Source organism: Ovis aries, chromosome 1 (assembly GCF_016772045.2).
Source record: "Ovis aries strain OAR_USU_Benz2616 breed Rambouillet chromosome 1, ARS-UI_Ramb_v3.0, whole genome shotgun sequence".
Lineage (NCBI taxonomy): Eukaryota > Metazoa > Chordata > Mammalia > Artiodactyla > Bovidae > Ovis > Ovis aries.
In genome coordinates this window covers 7,712,929-7,735,843 of record NC_056054.1, presented here as the reverse complement: position 1 = coordinate 7,735,843, position 22,915 = coordinate 7,712,929, and the positions used below count along the sequence as shown (strand labels likewise).

General features: G+C 48.1%; 1 protein-coding gene and 1 long non-coding RNA gene across 9 annotated transcripts in view; one reads left to right on the top strand and one right to left on the bottom strand.

The window, feature by feature from the left end:
- Nucleotides 1-5,322, bottom strand: part of LOC121818846 (uncharacterized) — a 43,176-nt gene extending 37,854 nt beyond the window's left edge. Inside the window, exons 1-2 of one of the 2 annotated variants that reach the window (XR_009596486.1) lie at nucleotides 4,745-5,322; nucleotides 359-539 (exon numbers count right to left, since the gene is read on the bottom strand). This is a non-coding gene — a long non-coding RNA (uncharacterized LOC121818846). The remainder of the gene's footprint in view (nucleotides 1-358; nucleotides 540-4,744) is intronic. The other variant, XR_009596487.1, reaches the window with a different exon arrangement.
- A 116-nt stretch (nucleotides 5,323-5,438) lies between these two features.
- Nucleotides 5,439-22,915, top strand: part of ATG16L1 (autophagy related 16 like 1) — a 44,174-nt gene continuing 26,697 nt past the window's right edge. For 3 of the 7 annotated variants that reach the window (XM_027967482.3, XM_027967478.3, XM_015091647.4), the window contains exons 1-7: nucleotides 5,439-5,715; nucleotides 9,644-9,737; nucleotides 14,864-14,969; nucleotides 15,679-15,752; nucleotides 16,563-16,814; nucleotides 19,912-19,977; nucleotides 22,503-22,589. In XM_027967482.3, the coding sequence (XP_027823283.2) occupies nucleotides 5,601-5,715; nucleotides 9,644-9,737; nucleotides 14,864-14,969; nucleotides 15,679-15,752; nucleotides 16,563-16,814; nucleotides 19,912-19,977; nucleotides 22,503-22,589 (794 nt within the window). In that variant the 5' untranslated portion in view covers nucleotides 5,439-5,600. Of the gene's footprint in view, nucleotides 5,716-8,237; nucleotides 8,409-9,643; nucleotides 9,738-10,137; nucleotides 10,267-14,863; nucleotides 14,970-15,678; nucleotides 15,753-16,562; nucleotides 16,815-19,911; nucleotides 19,978-22,502; nucleotides 22,590-22,915 lie in introns of all 7 variants that reach the window. The other 4 variants (XM_060399223.1, XM_060399224.1, XM_060399221.1 and 1 more) reach the window with 4 other exon arrangements.

The following is a 22,915-nucleotide window of genomic DNA, read 5'->3' as shown; positions in this document are numbered from 1 at the left end:
ATGTCAATATATATATGGAGTGGATGAGGAGAATGGCATGGGGTTTAGTCCATGGGCACCCAGAGTCTTTATAATGAAAATGTCCTGTAGTATTTACTTGTATGTAAATGCAAACACAATAATAAACGCAATAACTCTAAGGAAAGGGAAACAAGGAAAAGCCAAGGGGCAAAAATGTTGAGCGACACATGCCTGAAAGGGAACATCATTATCATCCAAAAAGTGACGTCTGGAGGAGTCATCAGCATGTCTGAACACCCATGTCGGCTGGAGTCTTGGCTATCCTTGGTTCACTCTGGCAATCACTAGGTTTACTAGGCTACAATGGACAGTTAACACAGGAACATGGTTAACTTACCTTGTGTGCGAGCGTGCTAAGTTGCTTCAGCTGTGTCCGACTCTTTGCGATCCCATGGACAGTAGCCTGCCAGGCTCCTCTGTCCATGGGATTCTCCAGGCAGGAATCTTGGAGTGGGATGCCATTTCCTTCTCCATTACTTGGCTTACTTTCACTTTAAGTGATCTACTTTTGAGAAGAGCTAAAAAGGAGTGGAAATAGAGAATAAAAATCAAGAGCCATAGTTTTTTAAAAACCAGGAAGTTATATTTTTTAAAAAAGAATAAACGAGAAAAAAAGAACAGAAGAGAATCAAAACCCCTGGTCACTGCCTTCCGGCTGGCTCTTTTTTTACTTTGTAAGTCCTTATATTTATAATCACATTCAGATTCTCCTTCTTGCACAATGAGCTCCTTGAGGTCCGGATCCAAGCCTGGACCATCTTTGTTTCCAGGCAGAGCTAAACCTATGCCTGACCCACATTAGGACCCAACTGTTTGACCACTTGCTGACTGAAAGTTAAAGGAAAGCAAGAGGACCAAAAGGGAAAGGACTGGAGTCAATAGGCCCATCTTTGGAAGGTTGGACTTGAGTTCCTCAGAACCAGAGCATCATTTCACATTTATCGTACATCCATTCCAGACCGTCAGAATCCACTTCATAGATACTGCTACTGCTAAGTCACATCAGTCGTGTCTGACTCTGTGAGACCCCACAGATGGCAGCCCACCAGTCTCCTCCATCCCTGGGATTCTCCATGCAAGAGCACTGGAGTGGGTTGCCATTTCCTTCTCCAATGCATGAAAGTGGAAAGTGAAAGGGAAGTCGCTCAGTCGTGTCCAACTCCTAGCGACCTCATGGACTGCAGCCTACCAGGCTTCTCCGTCCATGGGATTTTCCAGGCAAAAGTACTGGATTGGGGTGCCATTGCCTTCTCTGCATTCCATAGATACAGCTCTCCAAAAAGGCATGCTGAATCCTTTAGACACTATTTACCAGGAAAATAACACAAACCACTCTTAAGATCCATAATTTGTTTCTGGAATATTCAGACAAGCCACTTCCCCCTTCCCCTTCCTATTACTCATCCCCCTCCAGCCATTCCCCTCAGGGCCCTGGGAACACACCTGCTCCTTGCCAGGATACTCTCCCTTTGGGGCACTGATTTAAAATCATTTCAAATTATTCTTGGTTTTGAGTATTCTGGAGCCAAACTGCAATGTCAGCTGACTCAGAGATTGCACAATGGAGTGCAGTAGTTCGGGCACAGAGGCTAAGGTCAAACTGCCTGCATTTGAACCCAGGTGTGCCCAGATCAGTGACTCAAGTCCTGCATGCCTCAGATTCTTCATATGTAAATAAGGCTAAAGATGCTAACAGTAGCCAATAACAACCTTACTGAGCATGACTGTTGAGAGAGTTAAAAGAATTAAAATACATGAAATTTTCAGAAAAGTGCAAGGCCCATAATATTGTAGAAGGGTTCCTGCTTATTAGTTATCTCCCACAAAGCTGAAGAAATTATTTTATCAATAAATTTATGTTCATTTCTGATGCTAGGAAAGACCCTGATGCTGGGAAAGATTGAGGGCAACAAGGGAAGGGGGTGACAGAAGATGAGGTAGTTGGATGGCATCACCAACTCGATGAACATGAGCTTGAGCCAACTCCGGGAGATGGTGAAGGACAGGGAAGCCTGGCGTGCTGCAGTCCATGGGGCCGCAAAGAGTGGGACATGACTTGGTGACTGAACAATTGCAACATTTGTTCCTATAACTTTTTCTTGCCTATTTGGTACATGTATGTTGTTCAGTCAATAAGTCATGTCCAACTCTTTGCAACCCCATGCAAACAACAGGCGTCCCTGTCCTTCACTATCTCCTGGAGTTTGCTCAAGCTCATGTCCATTGAGTCAGTGATGCCACCCAACCATCTCATCCTCTGCCACCCCTATGTACACGTATAATGCACAACAATTAGGAAATGCATATAAAATATAGAAAATACACACAACAAAACAACACCAGCAATGCTATTGCCCAAATATTTTTTTATATTCCACTCATTGTTTAAACAACATTTACTGAGCACTTAATATATGAAAGGCTTCAAGGGAATTCCCTGGCAGTCCAACGGTTAAGACTCTGTGTTTTCACTGCCAAGGGTCCCAGTTTGATCCTTGGTGGGGTAGTTAAGATGCCACAAGCCATGCCGCAAGGCCAAGGTGGGAAAAAAAAAAGAAACGCTTCACACTCTCACTGGAGATAAAGTGATGAACAAGGACAGACGCAGCTCTTGCCGTGGAGGTTACAGTCTGGTGGGGGTGGGGAGACATGCCTAACCAAGTAATGAATGATAAAAAACATGTAAAGCTGCAACTGTGTTAAGCGCTAGAATGGAGAGGCACATGTGTCATGGGGAGATCTGACCGAGATGTGAAGGTCTGTTTTTTGAAGGTTGTGAGGAAAAGACTACTGAGCTGAGAATTAACTCATAGGAATCAACTCAGAGAAGTCAGATGGGGAGAGTTTGCCCAACAGAGGCACAATAAATCCAAAGGTGATACAGCGAGAGGGAGCAGAAGAGAGGAGGTGCCGCCACTGAGGAGGCAGTGCACACTAGACACAGCTGGTTAGGGACAGGGCAGACCTGCAGAGCTTTATAACCTTAACTTAAACATTGTATTCTCCATTCATTCAACAGACGTTGCCTATGAGGATCCAGGGACATTTACATCAATTCGATTTATATCATATACCGTAAGTCCCCTACGTACAGACAAGTTCCATTCCAAGAGTGGGTTCGTGAGTCCAATTTGGTTGTAAGTCCAACAAAGTTATAATAATGCTATCAGCTATATAGTACTATACTGTAATAGCCTTATAATACACTTCACACAAATAGTACTTAAAAACAAACACAAAAATAAAATATTTTAAATCTTACACTAACATAAAAAGTACGGTAGTACTGTAAAACAGCTGGCATACAGGGGCTGGCATTGAGTGACCAGGCAAGAAGAGTTACTGACTGGAGGAGGGAAGATGGTAGAACTGAAGGGTCACCAGCAACAGGAGGTGGAAGGCAAGTTGCAGCGTCACTCACGCCTGACGTTGATGGAACACACATTCGCATCTTTGAAAGTTCGAAATGTGGTGGTTTGTATGTAGGGAACTTATTAATGCTTTTATTATAAACTTTTTTTGAACAATAAATATACAGTAATTTTACTCTCATTGGTGGAAATTAGGACTTCCCTGGTGGCTCAGGTGGTAAAGCGTCTGCCTACAATGTGGGAGACCTGGGTTTGATTCCTGGGTTGGGAAGATTCCCTGGAGAAGGAAATGGCAATACACTCCAGTACTCCTGCCTGGAAAATCCTATGGATGGAGGAGCATGGTAGGCTACAGTCCACGGGGTCACAAAGAGTTGGACACAACGGAGCAACTTCACTTTCTTTCTTTCTTTCTGGTGGAAATACAGGTTTTCTTCCCCCAACTTTCCATTCTTATTAACAATGCTGATGGCTTCCTCTTTGTGGTCATTTGTCCAAGCATCTGTTGGATACATTCCTGTAAGGGGAATTGCTGTTCCTGCAAATTCGTTAACCTGTTTTAATCACAATCTTGTGTGTTGGGGGGTGGGGGCGGGGTGGAAATCAGCATACTCAGCTGTCTAGAGCTGAGACTAGGCTCTTTTGAGATTGGTACCACTGTTACACATAGAGGCATTTTTGGTGACTTTCAGAACCTGCTTCTTCATTTGCTTCAGTGTTAGGAAGTCCCTGCTATTTCTGATCCCCATGGGTTTTTCCCACTCAGTACTGGCTGCCAACGAAATATCTTTGTGGCTCTAGAACTTTAACTGCCCTACTCCTGAGCGCCACAGGAGATCAAAGGCTTTTTTATCTGCTTGTGAAGCATCTTCCTCTGAACTTTGTGACAAAGAGAAGGCAGTTTCTGACATTGCTTTCCTCTCCGCTGCCTCCTACTTCATCCAGTTCCAGTCCAGGTAATAAATTCACTGACTTGCTAAAGGCAGATGGAGCTCAGGTTTCTACTACAGACTAGGTATTCCATTCTACTTAGCTGACACATACCATATTCTCCTGAGACATCCATCTCCCATTTTTGTCTAAAGGCAAATCGTCTTTTTTTTTCTTTCAAAATCCTGCTTGTATCCCCACCCTTAAAATACCTTCTAAGGACCCATTTACTTTTAGGTCGTAGACAATTTCTAGGCTTCTAACGATTATTCACATTTTCTTTACTTGTTCTTTGCAATCCATTTCTTCATTGCAAAAAAAAACAAGTCTTTTTCAAGACTAATGCGATGCTCTTGCTAAAGCAACCAAACTTTGATTAAGACTTAGAAAGAAACGGAGTAACTAGGTAAAGTTAAGCTTACCATGCACAGGCAGTGTGAACTGCATTATATCGGTGCTACTTTTAATCCTCACGGCAATCCTGTGAGGTAGGTATCATTCCTTCCCCGTTTAGGGGCCGTCCCCATTTCACCTGGGCTTCTCACGTGGCGCTAGAACCCGCCTGCCAATGCAGCAGATTTAAGAGATGCAGGTTTGATCCCTGGGTTGGGAAGATGCCCTGGAGGAGGAAATGGCAACCCACTCCAGTATTCTTGCCTGGAGAATCCCATAGACAGAGGAGCCTGGCGGGCCATAGTCCATAGGGTCGCCGAGACTGCAACACAACTGAAGAGCTTTAGAGCGCGCGCAATTTTACAGATTAGGAAGCTGAGGCTTAGGAAGGTTGTCACTTATCCTTGATCACACAGTTACCACGTGGGGAGTTTACTTATGCTCAGTAAACTGACCTGAAGTAAACAGGAAAAGCAAGCAAAGGGGACAGCAGGTGGGCGGAAGCCGCCCTTTCACCGCTTCCTTCCCCAACCCCTGGACCAAACCTCCAAAGTGTCCCGCACGCCTCCCAGCGGCCACATCTCTGCCACAGGCACTTCCGGTATCGGGATGATGTCATCAGCCAGCGCCTCAAGTCAGCGCCGGACGCCGGCGTGCGCGTGGCGCGAGACGTCGGATGAGAAGGCGGGCTTTCCGGCTCGGTTCAAAGCTATTTCCGTCAGGAGCCGGAAGTCCGTCCCGGATGGCTTCGGGGGTGGCCTCTGCGTGGAGCTGATCGCAGGGGCCGCTGGCCTTCCCGCGCACGCTGGTTCCCTCATGGTGCGGGCCGCGGCCGCCAGTCTGCGTTCGGATCGGCGGCGCTGACGCGCCGGGGCAGCACGCGACATGTCGTCGGGCCTCCGCGCCGCCGTCTTCCCGCGTTGGAAGCGCCACATCTCGGAGGAGCTGAGGCGCCGGGACCGGCTGCAGAGGCAGGCGTTCGAGGAGATCATCCTGCAGTGTGAGCGGCGGGCGGGCCCGGAGGGCGGGCAGGCCCCGGGGGCGGGCGGGCGGACCCCGCCGAGGCACGCGGGGCCGCCAACAGGAACCCCAGGCAGAGCCCCGGCGCCTCTCGAGCGCCTCGCTGCCGCCCCGGGTTCCCAACGCCTGGCACAGCCCCATGCCTTTTGTATCTTTTCCTCTTTTCCGTTTATCCTTGGGTGTGACTGTGGAGGGTTTCCCTGCAAGCTTTGGATTTTCTTCGTGGGCAGGCGCCGTGCACGTTTGTATGTGTAAATCCCAGCTGCTCCGCACACAATGCTTGTGTAATTAAATAGGCAGCTTCCAGAAACGGGCTATTTCGGGCATCGTGTTACTGAAACGGGCACTGACTTGAAGCATTAGCGTAGTGTTCTGAGTATCACGAAGTGTTTGCCTTTCATTTCTCAAGACCTGTCCTCACACTCCGCCTTGGTGTTCTTTGTGACACATCCTGAGTCTTAACTCACTTTTTAGTTGGGACTTAGTAGGCTTTACTGTTACTGAAAACTTGGATATGAAAAAGGTGGCCCACACCCACCGCCACCGCAGCAATTTGAGTACAAAAATGTTTGTGCCCTTCAGTTCAGCTCAGTCATGTCCTAATCTCTGTGACCCCATAGACTGCAGCTTCCCTGTCCATCACCATCTCCCAGAGCTTGCTCAAACTCATGTCCATTGAGTCAGCGATACCATCCAACCATCTCATCCTCTCTTCTCCTTCTCCTCCTGCCTTCAATCTTTCCCAGCATCAGGGTCTTTTCCAGTGAGTCAGTTCTTTGCATCAGGTGGCCAAAGTGGAGTTTCAGCTTCAGCATCAGCACTTCTAATGAATATTCAGGACTGATTTCCTTTAGGATGGACTGGTTGTGCCCTTAGATGCCTTCTAATGAGCATTTGCTTACCTCGCCCCTCATTTTACCCTAACTGATGACAAATCTGGGGGGAGAAATGGGCACTCTTGGAACCTCTGGTTCCAGGTCTGCCCCTTGAAATATGCCTTTTAGGTCTCAAATTCTGTTGATGATGAGATTCAATGTAGTAGTAGTTAATATCCTTCATTGAGTTCTGATCATGCTAAATTTGTGGTTCCTACACGTACGTGCAGGTTAGAATCAGATGGGGATCTTTTGAAAAATTAGAAAGTCCAGGCCATACCCCAGACCAACTAAACCACAGGAATGGGGTGGGACACAGGGGTCAGTATTTCTTGGTGCTCCCCAAGTAATTCTGATGTACAGACAAGCTTGAGTGCTGCAGTATTTGGTGTGTATTGTTTCACTTTCTTTCTGAAAATTCCCTGAAACAGGTCCTGTTGCCCTTTATACAAATGAGGAATCTGAGACCGAGAGAGGTTAGGTAATTTCTCCGGGTAGCACGGCAGAGTAGATAGGGCCTGGATTAGGACCCAGACTTGATGGCTCCTAACTTCTTTGCATTTTTTGCTTTTCTCACATGGTTCCCCAAGAAATAGTCCTAGCTGAGCTCATCCTCTTAACTAAAATGGAAGGAAAGGGAGATGATGGGTGTGCCACTGTTGTGCTAATTCCTTACACTCTTAAGAGACTGGCAGCCTGGTGCTATTTCAAAAAGCCAGAAGCACAGGAAACTCCTTATTCAAACGTGACTCCTCACAGGTTACATAAATTCAAGTCGCCAGGTATTTCATCACATGCTTATTCTTTAAAAGCTGATACACACCAAGTCACATTGAGTTGGCAGTCTCACCACAGTCCCCTTACCAGCCTCACCTACCTGCATCTATAAAATCGGGGTGAAGCTTGCCTTGCCTGCTTCATAAATGCAGTGCTGGGCGTATAAGTGCTTTGAAAGCCATCTACGTAATTGCCTATAAATGGAAGGTGCTTGCTTGTCATCGCATTGACACAATTGAATGTTTTTCTGCACTTTGAAAATGGACATCTTGAAAGGGGGTGGAAGATGTCAAAGGCTAGTCAGAAAGACAGGTCAGTCCTGTCTTAAGAGGGAACAGGTCTTAAAACAGCCTAGTGAGGAGTATAAGCCCAGGGCGGGGGAGCGGTTGGAGAGGAGACCAGGGTGAGGAGCAATAGGACGCAGCTTCCCTGGCCTGTGCAGATCTCTGGTTTAGGCAGGGGTTGACATTTGGGAGATCACCTCTGGTTTGACTATGAAACGGTCCCACTCTTCATTGCCCCGCTTCTCGGAGAGGGACAGAGTTTGCTGTCAGTCCTGCCTCTGGAAGTCCTGAAGAGGAAGATGAGAAGAGGCTGTGGGGACTGTGGGCGGCTCCCCTCCCTCTCCATCCTTCTCTTGAGTGAGAGGAGCTTTTAGGAAGGATCCCTCTTGAATACCTCCTGTCCTTTGAAAGACCCAGTATCACCAGGCATCCCTCTATAACATTTTTTAAAATCTTTATCAGGGCCCTTTGACACGGGGGAACATTCAAGGTTGGAATCCCTTCCCTCTTTTGAGCTAATTTATTAAATTAATATCAATGAAAACAGTGTTTCTGTTTCTGCCCAGGCTTTCCATCTTCAGAGATCAAAAAAGTGGGGCTCAACTCTTTAAGAGGAAAGACAAGCGCTTCTAACAGGAATGGTCACTGGCGTTAATCCTATGGCATTTTTGTCCTGAAGCAGCTGCCATCTCAGGCGTGTGGGGTCAGTGAAAGCCCACATCGCGTGTGGGTTTTCTGTAAGTTTCCCAGGGTCACTTTCTTGTTCTGCTTAGTGCACCCCCTTGCACTTCTGATCTCATTGGCCCCCTGCGTGCATGTCATTTCTAGCCTTGATTTGACTTTCGACTTCCTTTATTGTGCTCCCTGTCACATTTATTATGGTTCGAGAACTCCCTTTTTTGAACTCTCTCCTCCTGTATTCTTCAGCATGTTCGGATCTTGCACCTAGTTGGTCAGGCAGGGAACCTCAGGATAACCTTTGACTTCTTACTGGTTACTGTCTGTTAATGTCACTTGTTGAGTTGCTAAGTCACGTCCAACTCTTTGCGACCCACGGACTACAGCACACCAGACTTCCCTGTCCTTCACTATCTCCTGGAGTTTGCTCAAGTTCATGTCCATTGAGTCGGTGATGCTAGCCAACCATCTCATCCTCTGCCGCTCCCTTCTCCTTTTGCCGTCAATCGTTGCCAGCATCAGGGGTCTTTTCCAATGAGTTGGCTCTTTGTATCAGGTGGCCAAAGGATTGGAGCTTCAGCATCAGTCCTTCCAGTTACTGCTTGCTTTTAAAATCTGTTGTTTCACTGTTGCCAGTAAGAAGAGGTCTGAATTTTCTCATCCTGCTCTCTCATGTGTTGGAGTGACTTTTATTTCTAGCCACCTGCTAGGTACCTCTAGACCTTCTGCCTGGACTGTCTGTCTTCTTCTCCTGTGAAACCATCTGAGAAAATGAGTAAAAACTCACTTTTTCTCTTCCTTTTTATACTTGACCTCCACCCCTCCTCCCCCCCCATATATGTTTTAGCTCCTGGTGGTCAGGGACTCTGGTTTGTGTTTGTATCCCTAGTGCCCTGATCTGAATTTAAGATAGAGTTCCCTCTTTCACTTAGTGGTGCATGGCACTTCATTTTCCCATTGTGTTTTGGTATGTCGTTTGTTTCTTCTTCCCCAGGTAGGAAGCTGTGGGAGTAGAAAGAATGGAGAGGGGAATGTTTTTGGAGGGCATTTTCAGGTTCCTTTGTCAGGCTGCCAGTGCTTAGGCCAGGAAGCATCTAAGGAGGGTATGTTCCTGAAGTTTGGACGACTGCTACAGTTGGTGACAAAGTGCAGTATACCTAGTACTTTGATACCTCATAAAAGTGAAACCAGCCCTGTCATCTTCTGATTATTTTTTTTTTGGTCCAGATCTTTATAGGACATTAAGTAGTAACTAAGTGTACATAGGTTATATTAACTTTTTTTTCTTTGATAGATAACAAGTTGCTGGAAAAGTCAGATCTTCATTCAGTGCTGGCCCATAAGCTACAAGCCGAAAAGCATGACGTACCAAACAGGCATGAGATAAGGTATTTGGAAACTATCCTCTGTTATTTATGTCCCCCTTTTAATTGAAATTTGTCTCAGTTCAATTGTCACTTCCCTAATTTTGAAGCAAACCGAGTCCTGTGTTTGTGCTCCAGTTTTGTTTGGGCCCCCTTGTCGCTCAGCTGGTAAAGAATCCGCCTGCAGTGCGGGGAACCTGGGTTCCATCCCTGGGTTGGGAAGATTCCCTGGAGAAGGGAAAGGCTACCCACTCCAGTATCCTGGCCTGGAGAATTCCATGGACTGTATAGTCCATGCGGTCGCAAAGAGTCAGACACAACTGAGCAACTTTCAGTTTACAGTTTTTCGTTTTTGTCAGTTCCTTTCAAATCGAAGCTTCTGAAGCCACATAGCTAAAAATTTTTTTTTTTTTTTTTTTTGAAGGCATGTAGGTACTTCCCCACCTAGAAGGCTCATCATCAGTACGATGTGAGCTTGAGAAACTGCTTCAGACGAGCGGCCAGGCCAGCTTCTCCTCTAGCCTACGAAGCCTCACTTTTTCTAAATAATAAGGTATAAGTACTTTGGAACAGATTTACATAGATCTTGCTGGTACAGGATTGAAAGGCCTGTAAACATAAGCGATACAGGTCTGTTTAATCTTTTTTAGTTCAGTGTGTTGCAGTATATTTTAGTATATGGTCATACTAGTGAGTTTCAAAAAGCTTTTTTTTGTTGTTTTTTAAAGAAAGACTAGGGGGAAATCTGCATTTTAATAGGGAGGGTAAGTATTGCTTCATTAAATGTGTGAGTGTATGTTCATGTTAGGGAGTTTGGTATGTTTACTTGGGTCATTCACTCTCTCTTTCTGAGGATCCTAAGTAGCTTAAATGGAATCATTCTAGAGTCTTACTGTCCTCCTTTTCCATTTGTTCATCATGTTTGCTCAATAGCTCAGTGGGTGAAGAATTCAACTGCAGTGTAGGAGATGCAGATTGAATCCCTGGGTTGGGAAGATCCCCGGAGGAAGAAATGGCACCCACTTCTTGCCTAACCAATGCCATGCACAGAGTAGCTTGTCAGGCTACAGTCCAAAGGGTTGCAAAGGGTCAGATATGACTATGCATGCATACAACTAAATGGTGACCATACCCATTCTTGCTCTAAAATCCACATGTTTTTTGGTATGTCAGTTACATTTTACCCATTGTTAAAACAAAGTTGATGGTAACTTGGGGTTTTAGAAGAAAAACAGAAATGCTTGGTGTAGCTTATTTCCTTTATTCCGGTCACCATATCTGCTCAGTACCTGCCATCCATGTTTCCTCATCTGGCGAGATGGTCTCTGGACGGACTAGCGTGGAGAGAGGGACAGATGGCCCAGCCTCTGCTCCGTTTCTACCTAAGAACAATTCAGGAGATGGTGCCTAAGCTGTGGCCCTGGGAGGCCTTCTCAGTATTTAAAATAGTAGTTGCTGTGTTCTGGTCAGTTTAGGTGTAGAGAAGCCACGTGACCTTTTTTCATCTAAATTCAGTCAAGTGAAATCCTGAAACATTTTATTGCTATTTGGTTAGACTCTTGGTGGCCAAGGTAATGGACCTTCAGCATTAGTCCTTCAGATGAATATTCAGGCCCCAATACTTGATGCAAAGAGCCGACTCACTGAAAAAGACCCTGATGCTGGGGAAAATTGAAGGCAGGAGGAGAAGGGGGTGGCAGAGGATGAGATGGTTGGGTGGCATCACTAACTCAATGAACATGAGTTTGAACAAGCTCCGGGAGATAGTGAACAATAGGGAAGCCTGGTGTGCTGCAGTCCATGGGATCAAAAAGAGTCAGACACGACTGAGCGACTGAACAACAAGACTCTTGGTGACTACAGTCCTGCATCTTTTATCTATCAGCCAAACTCATTTGCTTGGAAAGGTACTATAAATAAATATATAACATTCTTTTAACTGAGTATCACTGGGCTGGTTGGGCTTCCCGGATAGCTCAGCTGGTAAAGAATCTGCCTGCAATGCAGGAGACCCCGGTTCGATTCCTGGGTCAGGATGTTCCCCTGGAGAAGAGATAGGCTACCCACTCCAGTATTCTTGTCTGGGAAATCCATGGACAGAGGAGCCTGGTGGGCTGCAGTCCATGGGGTTGCAAAAGAGTCAGACACGACTGAGCGATTAAGCACAGCACTGGGGGGTAATGTAAATGGAGGTCCTTGCTTTCCTGCAAACTTGTGTTCCTAACCAGGCCTCCTCCTGACTGCCTCATTCCTATCCTTATTTTCCGCAAGTCAGCTATGGTTCCTTTTTCCCTCAGTGTCCCGCCCCTCCCCCTCTGCAGTCGCGGGGCCAGTTGATCTTTGCCCACAGCATCCTTTGCGTCTGTCCCTTGGTTTTCCCTTGTGTGCCACCCCCTTCCTTGCTTACCTGTGCTTCCGTTCCTGGACTGTGGCAGGGGTCTTGTTCACTGAGACACCTTGTGGCTGCAGTGTGGGTCAGGCGCTGGGATATGAAGATGAACAAGCCAGAGTCCTTTTTCTCAGGGACCTGAGCCGAGTGGGGAAACCAACTCAAAGAGGTGTGTGCTGGCAGGTGTTCCCATAGACGGGGTCTGATTGGTTGCATTCTCTGTTTTCCCGGCTGTCCTTAAGTCCTGCCCTGCTCATCCCATTCTAGTTAATTCTAAAACACACTGTGCTTAAAAAGCTTTCTCTCATCAATTATCTGGCTCCCCTCTTCAGTGTTTTAATCCCTTTGCTAACAGAAGAGATTAAAGTGAAACTCTTGCCTGGGATGTAATTGACTACAACCGTTTTCTCAGTACGCTCCCTGGACTGCAGCCTCAGAAATTTGTTAGAAATGAGGAATGTTGGGCCTCACCCCAGACCTCCTGTTTGAGAAGCTCTCGGGGTGGGGCCCAGTAGTCTTGTTTCAGGAAACCTTTTAGGTGATTCTGATGGCCTCTAACATTTAGGAACCGGTGGCCGCTCAGTCCTTGTGAGCCATCCGAAGGTCCCGAGAGCGTGTTAGGGACACAGACCGTCAACGCAGGTTATCGGCCCTTTTCTTGGACCTGATGAGTCCGTCTGGGATGAGGCCCAAGAATCTCTTAAGACCTGCTGTCTGGATGATTTCTTTTTCTCTGCCTAGTGGAGCCCTGGGCTTTTATGAGAAGTTTGACTGTTTTGGTGAATAAAGTTGCAAGCAGTGAGAAGGCTTTGAACAGAGGAATGAGCGCCCTGGGTCCTTGCCTTTGTCTCAGGGATCTATTCTCTACAATACCGGATTCTTGGAAGGAGAGACTAGTTTGATGCTTTGCATATTTCACTTTGCTTTGCGTTACAGTGAGAATATGACAGCAGTTATTTCTTATCTTCCTAATTCTCATACAGAGTCAGTTACCCAGGCCTGTGGCTAGTATTGCCTCATTTAGGGTGGTTTCTTATAAGGCATGTGCCACTTTCTAGTTTCCAGACTTTGACCTCTTGGGCCAAGATTGAGGAAGCACTGTTGCTCAGAGAACGCAGCGTTAGGGTATCTTAGCACCTGTGATAAAAACACTTCTAGAGACGGAGGGAGCATCACTCTGCTCCCCTTTCCCTCTTTATCTCTTACTAGTCACTAGGAGGAGATGGTCCCCCCATGCACCTTTCAGGTGGGGGTACCCTAGGTGGCCAGCCGTCTTTCCCCTGGGCGGTGGTTTCAGCTGCTCACTACGGTCTGATGGTTTTCATCTGTAGCTCCAGCCGAGACCCATTTCCTGAATCACCCATCCACAGTCTGGTCACCTACTTCTGGTTCTGAGGTAGTGTGCGCACACCTGCAGACTCTTCGAGGTGGCCTGAGCTCCGTCCATGGCTTCAGATGCATTTGTCTGCTGACAGCGTCTCTGTGTCAGCCTCCAGCTTGGACCTTTTTACTTGAAGTCAGGCTCTAATAAATGGGCCGTTTCCACTCGGCGTGACCTCATAGGTGTCCGAGGTGACCTCGTTCTTCAGCCGCAACCCCCAGCCCCTACAGCCCTTCCTCCTGAGGTGGTGACGTCTGCCTGTGATCAGCCACTCAGGCCAAAAGCCTTGAAGTCATCCCCAACTTTCTGTTGTTCCCCACACCCAGTTCGAAGGCACGTCCTGCAGTCTCTGTCCGCAGTGGACCTAGCTCGGATCTGACCTCGTTTTACCACATCCCCTGCTGCTGCCCTGTCCTGATCTGCACTTCCTCGAGTCCAGACTGTAAAATAACCTGCTAACCGATCTCCCTGTTTCTGCCCTTGCCCCACTGCAGTCCGCTCTGCACCCAGCCGCTATAGCGATCCTTTGAAACGTAAGTCATTCCTCTGCTCAACACCCTCAGTGGCTTCCTGTCACGCAGAGGAAAAGCCACAGCCCTCGGGGGTCTGGGAGACTCTGCATGGCCTCCCTGCCCCTCCCTGACCCCCTGCACCCTTGCCCTGGGGGTGCAGGCACACTTAGCCCTGCGAAGCCCGCCTCCAGCCTCTGCGACACTTGCTGTTCCCTCCGCTCCCACGGCCCCATCCCCAGGCCGCACGGCTAGTTCTTCACTGCTGTCGCATCTCCAGTCTTGCGTCACCTCTCGGGCTGCCTTTGGCTACTCCACGTGGCTCAGGAGCCCTGTCGTCCTGTTCCCCTTCTTCATTCACACTGCTCAGCTTTTCTTCACAGTACATCTGACCGCCAGCCTCCGTCCATCCTCTCACTTGTGGTCTGTGCTCTTGGCCGATCGCAGTGTCACACGGGCAGAGCTTCGTGTCCCTGCCTTCTGCCCACTCCCAGAACAGGCCCGGCTCAGAGCTGGCTCTCAGATACTTGTCGACTGAGGGCATTGCGTGGTCTCCTCCCCGTCCACCTGAACTTCATCCCAGAAGCCATCTTTTACTCCTGGCACGGCTGGTGGTTTGGACTGTGACTGGTTGGTTTCACCTGTGTCTCAGGGGCCCTACCTCCTGCTTTGGGTTTGTGGTGACTTACGACCCCACTGGCCTGGAGAGCTGAACTGCTCTATTGGCTGTGTTGCCATGCACAGGCTTCAGGTTCCACAGTGACTATCCCAGTGTCTGATTGAAGGAGAATAAAGTCTGATTTTTTCTCTTTTTTTCTTTTTCTCCCTCTTTTTTGCGTGTTCTCCTCGTCTGCCTGGTTGGGGCATTTAGTCCCGGACATGATGGTTCATGGAATGATAGTCAGCTGCAAGAAATGGCCCAGCTGAGAATTAAACACCAAGAAGAACTGACTGAATTGCACAAGAAACGTGGGGAGGTAAAGAAAGACAGCCCTTCTCATCTCTCCCTGAGGGTGGGGGCGGTGGGGGACAGGCACTTCCACTGGCATTTGCAGCCATCCAGGCTACATACAGCATCGCCAGCTCTATCTGGGAATGAAACAACAGGAAAGGTGAGGGCCCCCGCCCCACATCAGCAGCCCTCGAGATAACTCCCAGGTGTCATGGAAGGTACAAGTGGAGAAAATGTAGAAAGAACCCTGCTCCTCGGTCGACTGAATGTTTTACTGATAACCATCATGAAGTGTGAACCCTGCAGTTTCAGAAAAATTCATTAGGACAAAGCACCTTCTGGGCTCTGTTTGCCCTGGATGGTGGTCTAATGGCAAGTTATAAAAATCTTCAGCTGCGTTGATGGTTTCATCAGCTAAAGAATCCGGAAAGGTAGCCGGGGTGGAGGGGTAGACAGATGCTCTCAGCAGGAGCCCGGCAGGCAACCTGGAGCATCACGGGTCTGTCCCAGGCTGCCTGCAACAGGGGAGGCACACACTGAGCTCGTGAACCTTCCCATCGGCCCTTCTCTCTTCCACCAGCTTGTTTCTTCTTCCTGCCTTGGCCCAACCCCACAGGCACAGGCACCTGGGTTTTTTTTTGTTTTGTTTCCTTTAAAATAAGTCACTATTACTGATTTCCAACTGCGGTCCTAAACTCTCTTGTTAATGATGAACACGTTCTTTACCCCCCCAGTTAGCCCAGTTGGTGATTGACCTGAATAACCAAATGCAGCAGAAGGACAAGGAGATGCAGATGAACGAAGCCAAGTGAGTAGAGACCAGGCCTCGTTCAGGACCGGGCGTGGGGTCACACTTGCTCTTCTGCCGCCCTCTTGTGCGTGGGGCCCACCGCCTCCACACTGGACTCAGCGCCAGCTTCATTTCTGTGCACTCGTAGCACCGGGTCCTTTTCTCCCCTCTGAGATGTGAAAGGCAAGAACAGTGCCCCCAGGCCTCCGCCATCCCAGCACCCACACACCCCCCTGAGATGTAAGCCTGCCTCTGGGAAGCAGACACGAGGCAGTGCCAGCTCTCCCCACGGCCACTGCTGCCTGTGGGAGTGGCGTCTCCTGTGGTGGGCGCGGGACCGAGAAGGGGCTTGGGAACAGGGGTGCGCTTATGAACAGGTTATCCTGCATCTGGGAGAAGCCTGCCAGACGAAATAAACAGAGCCTCCAGATCTGGGACCTTCGAGCTGGAGGGGAGCCTGGGTTTCCTCTGGGCCTGTTCTCCGAGTCTGCTACGAGGGCTCTCTGGAGGCTTAGAGAGAGGTGGGGAGCTTGCTCAGCCTCAGTGAGGGAGCACGGATCCCTGGCCTCCTGCTGAGCTCCCATCATCACTCTTGTTCAGCATCAGAAGCTCCCTCTTTCTTCCCACCCTGTTTCTCTGAACAGTGCCTTAGCTTGTCATTCAGAGTCTGGTGAACTTTGCCCGAGGTGTTGCCTCTGCTAATGGGATTGTCCCTAAGCCACCAGGGCTGGGCTCGGCCGGGTGAGGCGCCCACGCTGGTGGCTGAGGTCACTGCAGGGCCCAGGCTCACGCAGCTCTGTGGGTTCGCTCCTCTCCTTGTGCTTTCAGAATTGCAGAATACCTGCAGACCATCTCTGACCTGGAGACCGAGTGTCAGGAGCTGCGCACTAAGCTTCAGGACCTTGAAAGAGCCAACCAGACCCTGAAGGATGAATACGACGCCCTGCAGATCACTTTCACCGCCCTCGAGGAGAAGCTGCGGAAAACTTCCGAGGAGAACCAGGAGCTGGTCACCCGGTGGATGGCCGAGAAAGCGCAGGAGGCCAACCGCCTAAACGCCGAGAATGAAAAGGACTCAAGGTGGGAGATGAACCCGCAGTCAGTGAGTCTCAGTGTTGGTATAGTAACCTAGCAAAACAAGGTACACCTGGCAGCTCTGACCACAGGGAGGGGGCGTCAGGGCACACCGACAGAAGGAGCGGGGGCGGTAGCGGGCATAAAAGAGACTTGCGTTTATGAGGACACTTTTATAGCTGAGCCAAGGATTACCTCCCTGAAGGGCTTTGGCACATTACTGTATTTGCCAGTGAATTCTTTCCATGTTTCAAGAAGAAAAGCTAATTCTTGAACATTATAAATTAAACCAGAATTAGAAAAAGATTAAAATACTCCCCCTCATTTTATAAAATTGATCCAACCAAAAATTCTGATCTTGCCAGTGTACAGAATGACTGTGGGCCAACGTCACTAGTAATAAGAGTCTAAAAGATTTAGAACATTTGATTTTAAATCCGCACGTCAATGGTTTAGAATTTGAAAAGATTATCATAGTTAAAATCTAAAAGAACGAATACACAGAATAGGAAAGAACCTTAATAACGATGAGCCCTAGTCCTACCAAATAGTATACGCAGAAAGATTTTGAAATCTGTGTGAAAACAGAAAGCAAAAGGTAGAAGGAAGAAATCTTATTCTCTGTTGTTTTGTGAAAAGTTCCTATATAGGAGTATTGGAAGACTTTATAGACTTGAGAGGTAATGGTAATAAACAATGAACTGTATAAAAATTGTAGGTTTCTTAACATTGAAGAACACTGTAAACCAACCAAGGGTATGCAGCTATAAAGTGTATGTCCTTAGTATAGTCTGTTAAGAAACAGGTGAGCGTTCAGACGGATGGATGTAAAGCATAGATGTAAAAGAAGCGGATGGGCTCCGTGAATTTGGTTAAAAGGGTTGTTGGAAGGAAGGAAGGTGGGACGTTTCTGATTTGGGGCGGGCTGTCTTTCCAGCCCCCTGGAGGGCTCTGGAGATGGCGGGTGCCTGCAAAGCGTTCTCCTTGTTGGAATTTATCCTGAGTCATGAGACTGGCTCACAAATACGGTTCCGTGATCATCTGTTTTTCACAGAAGTGAAGTCAGAAGTGGTCTCTACTTTGTGAGGAAAAGAAACTGTAATATTTTCGTACAGTGGGATTTTATGAAGTCATTTAAAAACAGACATACTTAAGTTAATATTAAGAAAAAGTGAGCTATCCTTTTCATATTCTTTCTATCTCAGGTTTATAAGTTAAATTGTGTGGCTTGTAAGGGCTTCCCTGGTAGCTCAGCTGGGAAAGAATCCTCCTGCAACGCAGGAGACCCCGGTGTGATTCCTGGGTCGGGAAGATCCGCTGGAGAAGGGAACAGCTGCCCCCTCCAGTGCTCTTGGGCTTCCCCGTGTGGCTCATATGTGGAGCTCTTAGGCAGCTGGGGAGTGGAGAGGACGTGGGGGTTTCCCTGGACGTTGGTGCGCTGTGGATGAGAACCTGCCTGACGGAGAAGCCGGCGTGCAGAGGGAGAGAGCTGGAACGTCGGGTGGACGAGAACAGCCCGGGCTTTCTGGTGACAGCGGAGCGTGAGGCGGGTGGCACACCAGCCCCAGGTGCGCCCCGTGAAACGTTTTCCTGGGAGTGTGCCCTTGCGCGAATCACCCTCTGGCTGCGCCTGTGGGGCCTGGCCGTTCTTTTCATCACATGACGCAACTAGTTCCTCCTCAGAAGCCTCTCCCCTCCCCCCCTTCCTACCAGTTTCCCAGATTATACCTAATAATATACCTTTCCCTTCTAGCAGCTTCTGTTTACCTGGGTCGCAGTGGCGCGTTCTTTTGAAATAGCTACTCGTCTCCCTTGCTCGTCTGGGTGTGTCCCTGCAGGCTGGCACAGTGGCCGCTGTGTGGGACGCTCCTGGGGAAGCCGTCAGCTCTCAGAAGGTTTCCTGTTGGCCTTTCTGATGAAAGCCGGGCTGGGGCCGTTTTCTTCTCCCCGTGCCTCGAGCTGTGTGCTATACCCGCCCCTGCCAGGCGGCTGCCTCTCCTGTAGGGGAGCGTTACACACCCCACGCTGAGACTGCTTTTCCCTTAGAGATGGTTTAGAGGTCACCTCTTAATTCCACCTATGAAAAATCTGTTGTGTTTTTTGTCACTTATCCTGTAAACTAAAACTGACTTCATATTCCAGGTCAGGCATGGGATTGAGAGTGTAAAGCATTTTCTTAAGCGACAGCCTTGTCCTGTCCCAAATTCTGCTGTGTCGTGTGCAGGACCTTGCCCTATTTGAAAGTTCCCACTATGGTAGAAGCATTTTAGAAAAAAATTTCTGGCGGAGTTCTTGACCTGAGTTCAGGAGCAGAGCTGGAGTTGTAGTTTGGGGGGTCCCTCCACCTCAAAGGTAAAACCACAGATAGAAGTGAAATTGCCATGGAAATGCAAGGGAGGCCAAGGCTTAAAGGCTAAGAAGCTCCTGAATTTAGGACTTGGGAAGAAAAGCCAAAAATGGTTCTGAGAGGCGGAAGAGAGTGGAAGCAACTGCGGACCGTGTGAAACTTCTGCCACAGCCCAGACTTGGGTGTTCAGCCCTAGTAAATTGAAGCTGCATACATTTTGACAGCTGAAGAATCTCACTCTACCTCAGCTTCCGCGTCTGTAAAATGAGAATCGTAGTATTCACCTTCAAAGCTTGTTATAAGTGTTAAAAGAGTTTAAAAACCTATAAAATAATAAAACCGTGCCAGGGATACGTACATTTTTATGATTATCTGTGCCCTTGATAAGTTAGTGTGAGACTGTTTACTGCAGAAAACTATGTCTCCGTCATGACTAACCCTGGATGAACCTGGTGCACGCTTCTGTCCTGAGAGGCCCTGGGTCCCGATGGACAGGCTTCTCTGCTGGTTCATTGCTTTCTCTAGTCGCATAATCCCTCCTAGGGCTCTGTTCTGAAATCCATTATAATGGGGTCTTTTCTGATGCTACAAGTGTGGGTTTGGGCCTCTGGGTATGTTTGCCCAGGGCGGTAGTTACCTGAATATTCAGTGCACTTAAAATATATTATTAAAGCTAGTAGTTTTTTGAGAGCCAAAACCCCTTGTTTGCTTTAAGTAGACATAAATAGTGGGCTTTTTTTTTTTTTTTTTTAATAGGAGGCGGCAAGCCCGGCTGCAGAAGGAGCTCGCAGAAGCCGCGAAGGAGCCTCTGCCAGTTGAGCAGTGAGTAGAGAAGTGCACATTAAAATTGTGCTCTTAGCCATTTGGTTTGCTCTTCTGAGATAGCTTTACAGTGTTTTATTTCTGTGAAACCATTTTATAGATTGTAGAAAGAAAAGTGAAAGACTTAGAGAAAATAAAAAACACTCATTACTTTCCAGGAAGTTGTTGGCTTCCAGGAAGGGTGAGTTCTGACTCCCTTCTCCCTTAACCAGTGACAGCCTCGCTGTCTTCCTGTTGACACCCTGACCCATTTTCTGCCTCTAGTGGGAGCCGTGGCAGTGTGACACTGGGCTCGGGTTGCGTCTCCTGCTCTCTGCTTGGTTTGTGACTTCATGTGGAGTTTGGGCAAGCCTTTGAAGCCTGAGTAAAAACGGATCTCCTGGAACACAAGGAATTGAATCAAGATGGAGTTTTTCCTAATCTGGAGTCAGGTGGAGGGTCTTCCCTGAGATTTGAGGCTTTGTTTTGAGAGTGGTGGGTATTTTAGTGACTAAATTCCCTTTGCTCTGGTTCAGGATTTGTTTCCCACCCCCCGCCCATTGAAATAGATCGTGAAATACAGTATTATGGTTATGAGCCTTTGTTTTAAAATGTTGGTTGCTTCCTGGTAAAGGGAGGGGAGTGGTTTCATTTCATCTAGGAGTCATCAGCCAAAGGTCTTGATCTATGAGATACACCTCATGCCAAGCCCTTTTAGATGGAGCATGTGTGTCTGTCTGCTGCTTTCCCACACGGGGAAAGTGAATGTCAGGCATTTTTGCCGAGAGCTGCAAAGTAGATAGTTGATCTAGAAATGAGATTTGGTTCTCCTTAAAAGTAACAGCTGATGAAAGCATCATTTGTCTTGCCTGCTATTGGCCAATGTGAACAGCTGAGTAGGTGTAGAAAGGTCAAGCGTCCTGCCCCAAACACAGAGCAGGTGGCAGGGGCAGGCTGGAAGCCTCAGGGTGTCTGACTGTGAAGGCCTGTTCTTACTCTCCTGTGCTTCCCTAATTGTAGGGTTTCTTTCATCTTTGAAGGGTTTCGATAAGTTACCAGATGCTGGTGTTTTCTCGTGGTTCTAGGTCTTTGTGCAGTTTCAAGTACCTGCAGCTATACAGTTCTGTCTTAAACCATTTACGTAGGTTCAGCTCGGTTTATCACTCTTGCCATCTCTGCTGTTCTGTTGTTACCCTGTGTGAACACAGATGACTCTCCCAAACCACCAGTGAGAGGAGAAGAAAGCCCAGCCTGTTCTCTGTCTTCAGGCCCGCCTTTGTTCTCCTCTCAGCCCTGGCCAAGATGGGGGTCAGTTACACAGGATCCTGGAATCAGTAGCCAAGGAAAATAAATATACTTGAACTTGGTTTGACTTGCTTGGTAACAGGTTCTGAAGTATAGATTATATTTACATAATCCAGATAATTAATCACGGGAGAATCTCTTCTAAGTTCCTGTGAATCCAAACATTTGATAATAAAGTCTCAGGTTATTAGCTTTTATCAGTTTACTTCTCCATGAAGATTGCAACTTAGTAGGAGGTCGTTAAGACCAAACTAATTACTTGCCTTTCCTCCAGCCAGGAAAATGGGGAGGAAGGGGAATTCCAGAGGGGCTTTGCATCTGGTGGGATAAACAGCAGAGGAGCACTTTTTTTTTTTTTAATTTGGCCGTGTCAAGTTGCTGCATGCAAGATCTTTGTCCTTTGCTGTGGCCTGTGGGATCTTTAGTTGGGAGACTCTTAATTGCGGCACACGAGATCAAGTTCCCTGACCAGGGATCAAACCCAGGCTCCCAACATTGGGAGCACAGAGTTTTAGCCACTGACCCACCAGGGGAGGCCCCAGGAGCACATTCTTGTGACTTATTTCACATGTGATGAACTCACCAAATGTCAGAAACACTAAGTACTTAAACACAAGCATCAAACAGCCAGAGTCAAAGATGACAAGTGTTTAAATCCCGCTTTCCTGTCTTTTATTCTTAAAGTGGTACTCAGAGCCAGGTTGTTTACACGCCCGTTGATCTCCCTGCCCTTTTAGCAGTCCATTTTCTTACCGCCCTGGGCGATCCCCTTGTCCTGGCCTTCTCCTGCTCACCGCAGCTGCCCCTTTCTGTCCTCCACATGTTGCTGAGCCCTGGGAATTGTTTCTTGCTGAGTGCTGCAGTCCGGTGGTTGGCATGCAGGAGACTTCTGAAGAGAAAAGTCTTTCTTGCTCCTGGTTATGTGGTTAGGGATTTAATAAGCCATTATTTCAGTACTTTTCAAGTGGGAGCTGTCTTTAGACTTGAAGAGATCCAAAGTTCCCTTCTCGGGTTATTTTCAGCTGGAGTTCTGGATCCGACTTAGATTGTTTCTTTTCATGCTGCTCTGATGGCAATTCCTTTTTTCTCCAGAGAAGCTGAAACCGGCTCTGTCCCAGCCAAGGCTCCTGGGCCGTGTGTGATTAGGAAGTGGTGTTGCCTGTTGGCCTTAGCAGAGCAGGCCCATCACAGAGCTTCTGTTCAGCAGAAGCAAAGACTCGGCCTCTTGCCCTTCTTTCCAGGGATGATGACATTGAAGTCCTCGCGGACGAAACCTCTGAGCACCCTGAGGAGACCTCTCCCGTGCGAGCCATCAGCAGAGCGGCCACGTAAGTAGACAGGTTGTGCCAGGAATGGGGCGCTTGGGGGGCACCCTGGCAGCCACCATGGGCAGGACCAGAGAGCAGTGCGGGGCCCCTGGCTGAGCGTGCAGCCCCCCTCACTTGACCGTGGAGGGAATGGGCTCCAGAGCGTCCCCATCTTTCTCCAGTTGCGCCTCCTTAACTAGGAGGGAGCTATCCCTCAGTGGTGCCTCCAGCCGTGAAGAGAAGCAGAAAGAAGTGGTAGCAACTTCCTGAAAGAAGGACCTTGTTAGGCTGGGTGATTGTTTAGAGCATACTGTTTAATTCTTACCAGGGCTCCAGGATTTTTTTTT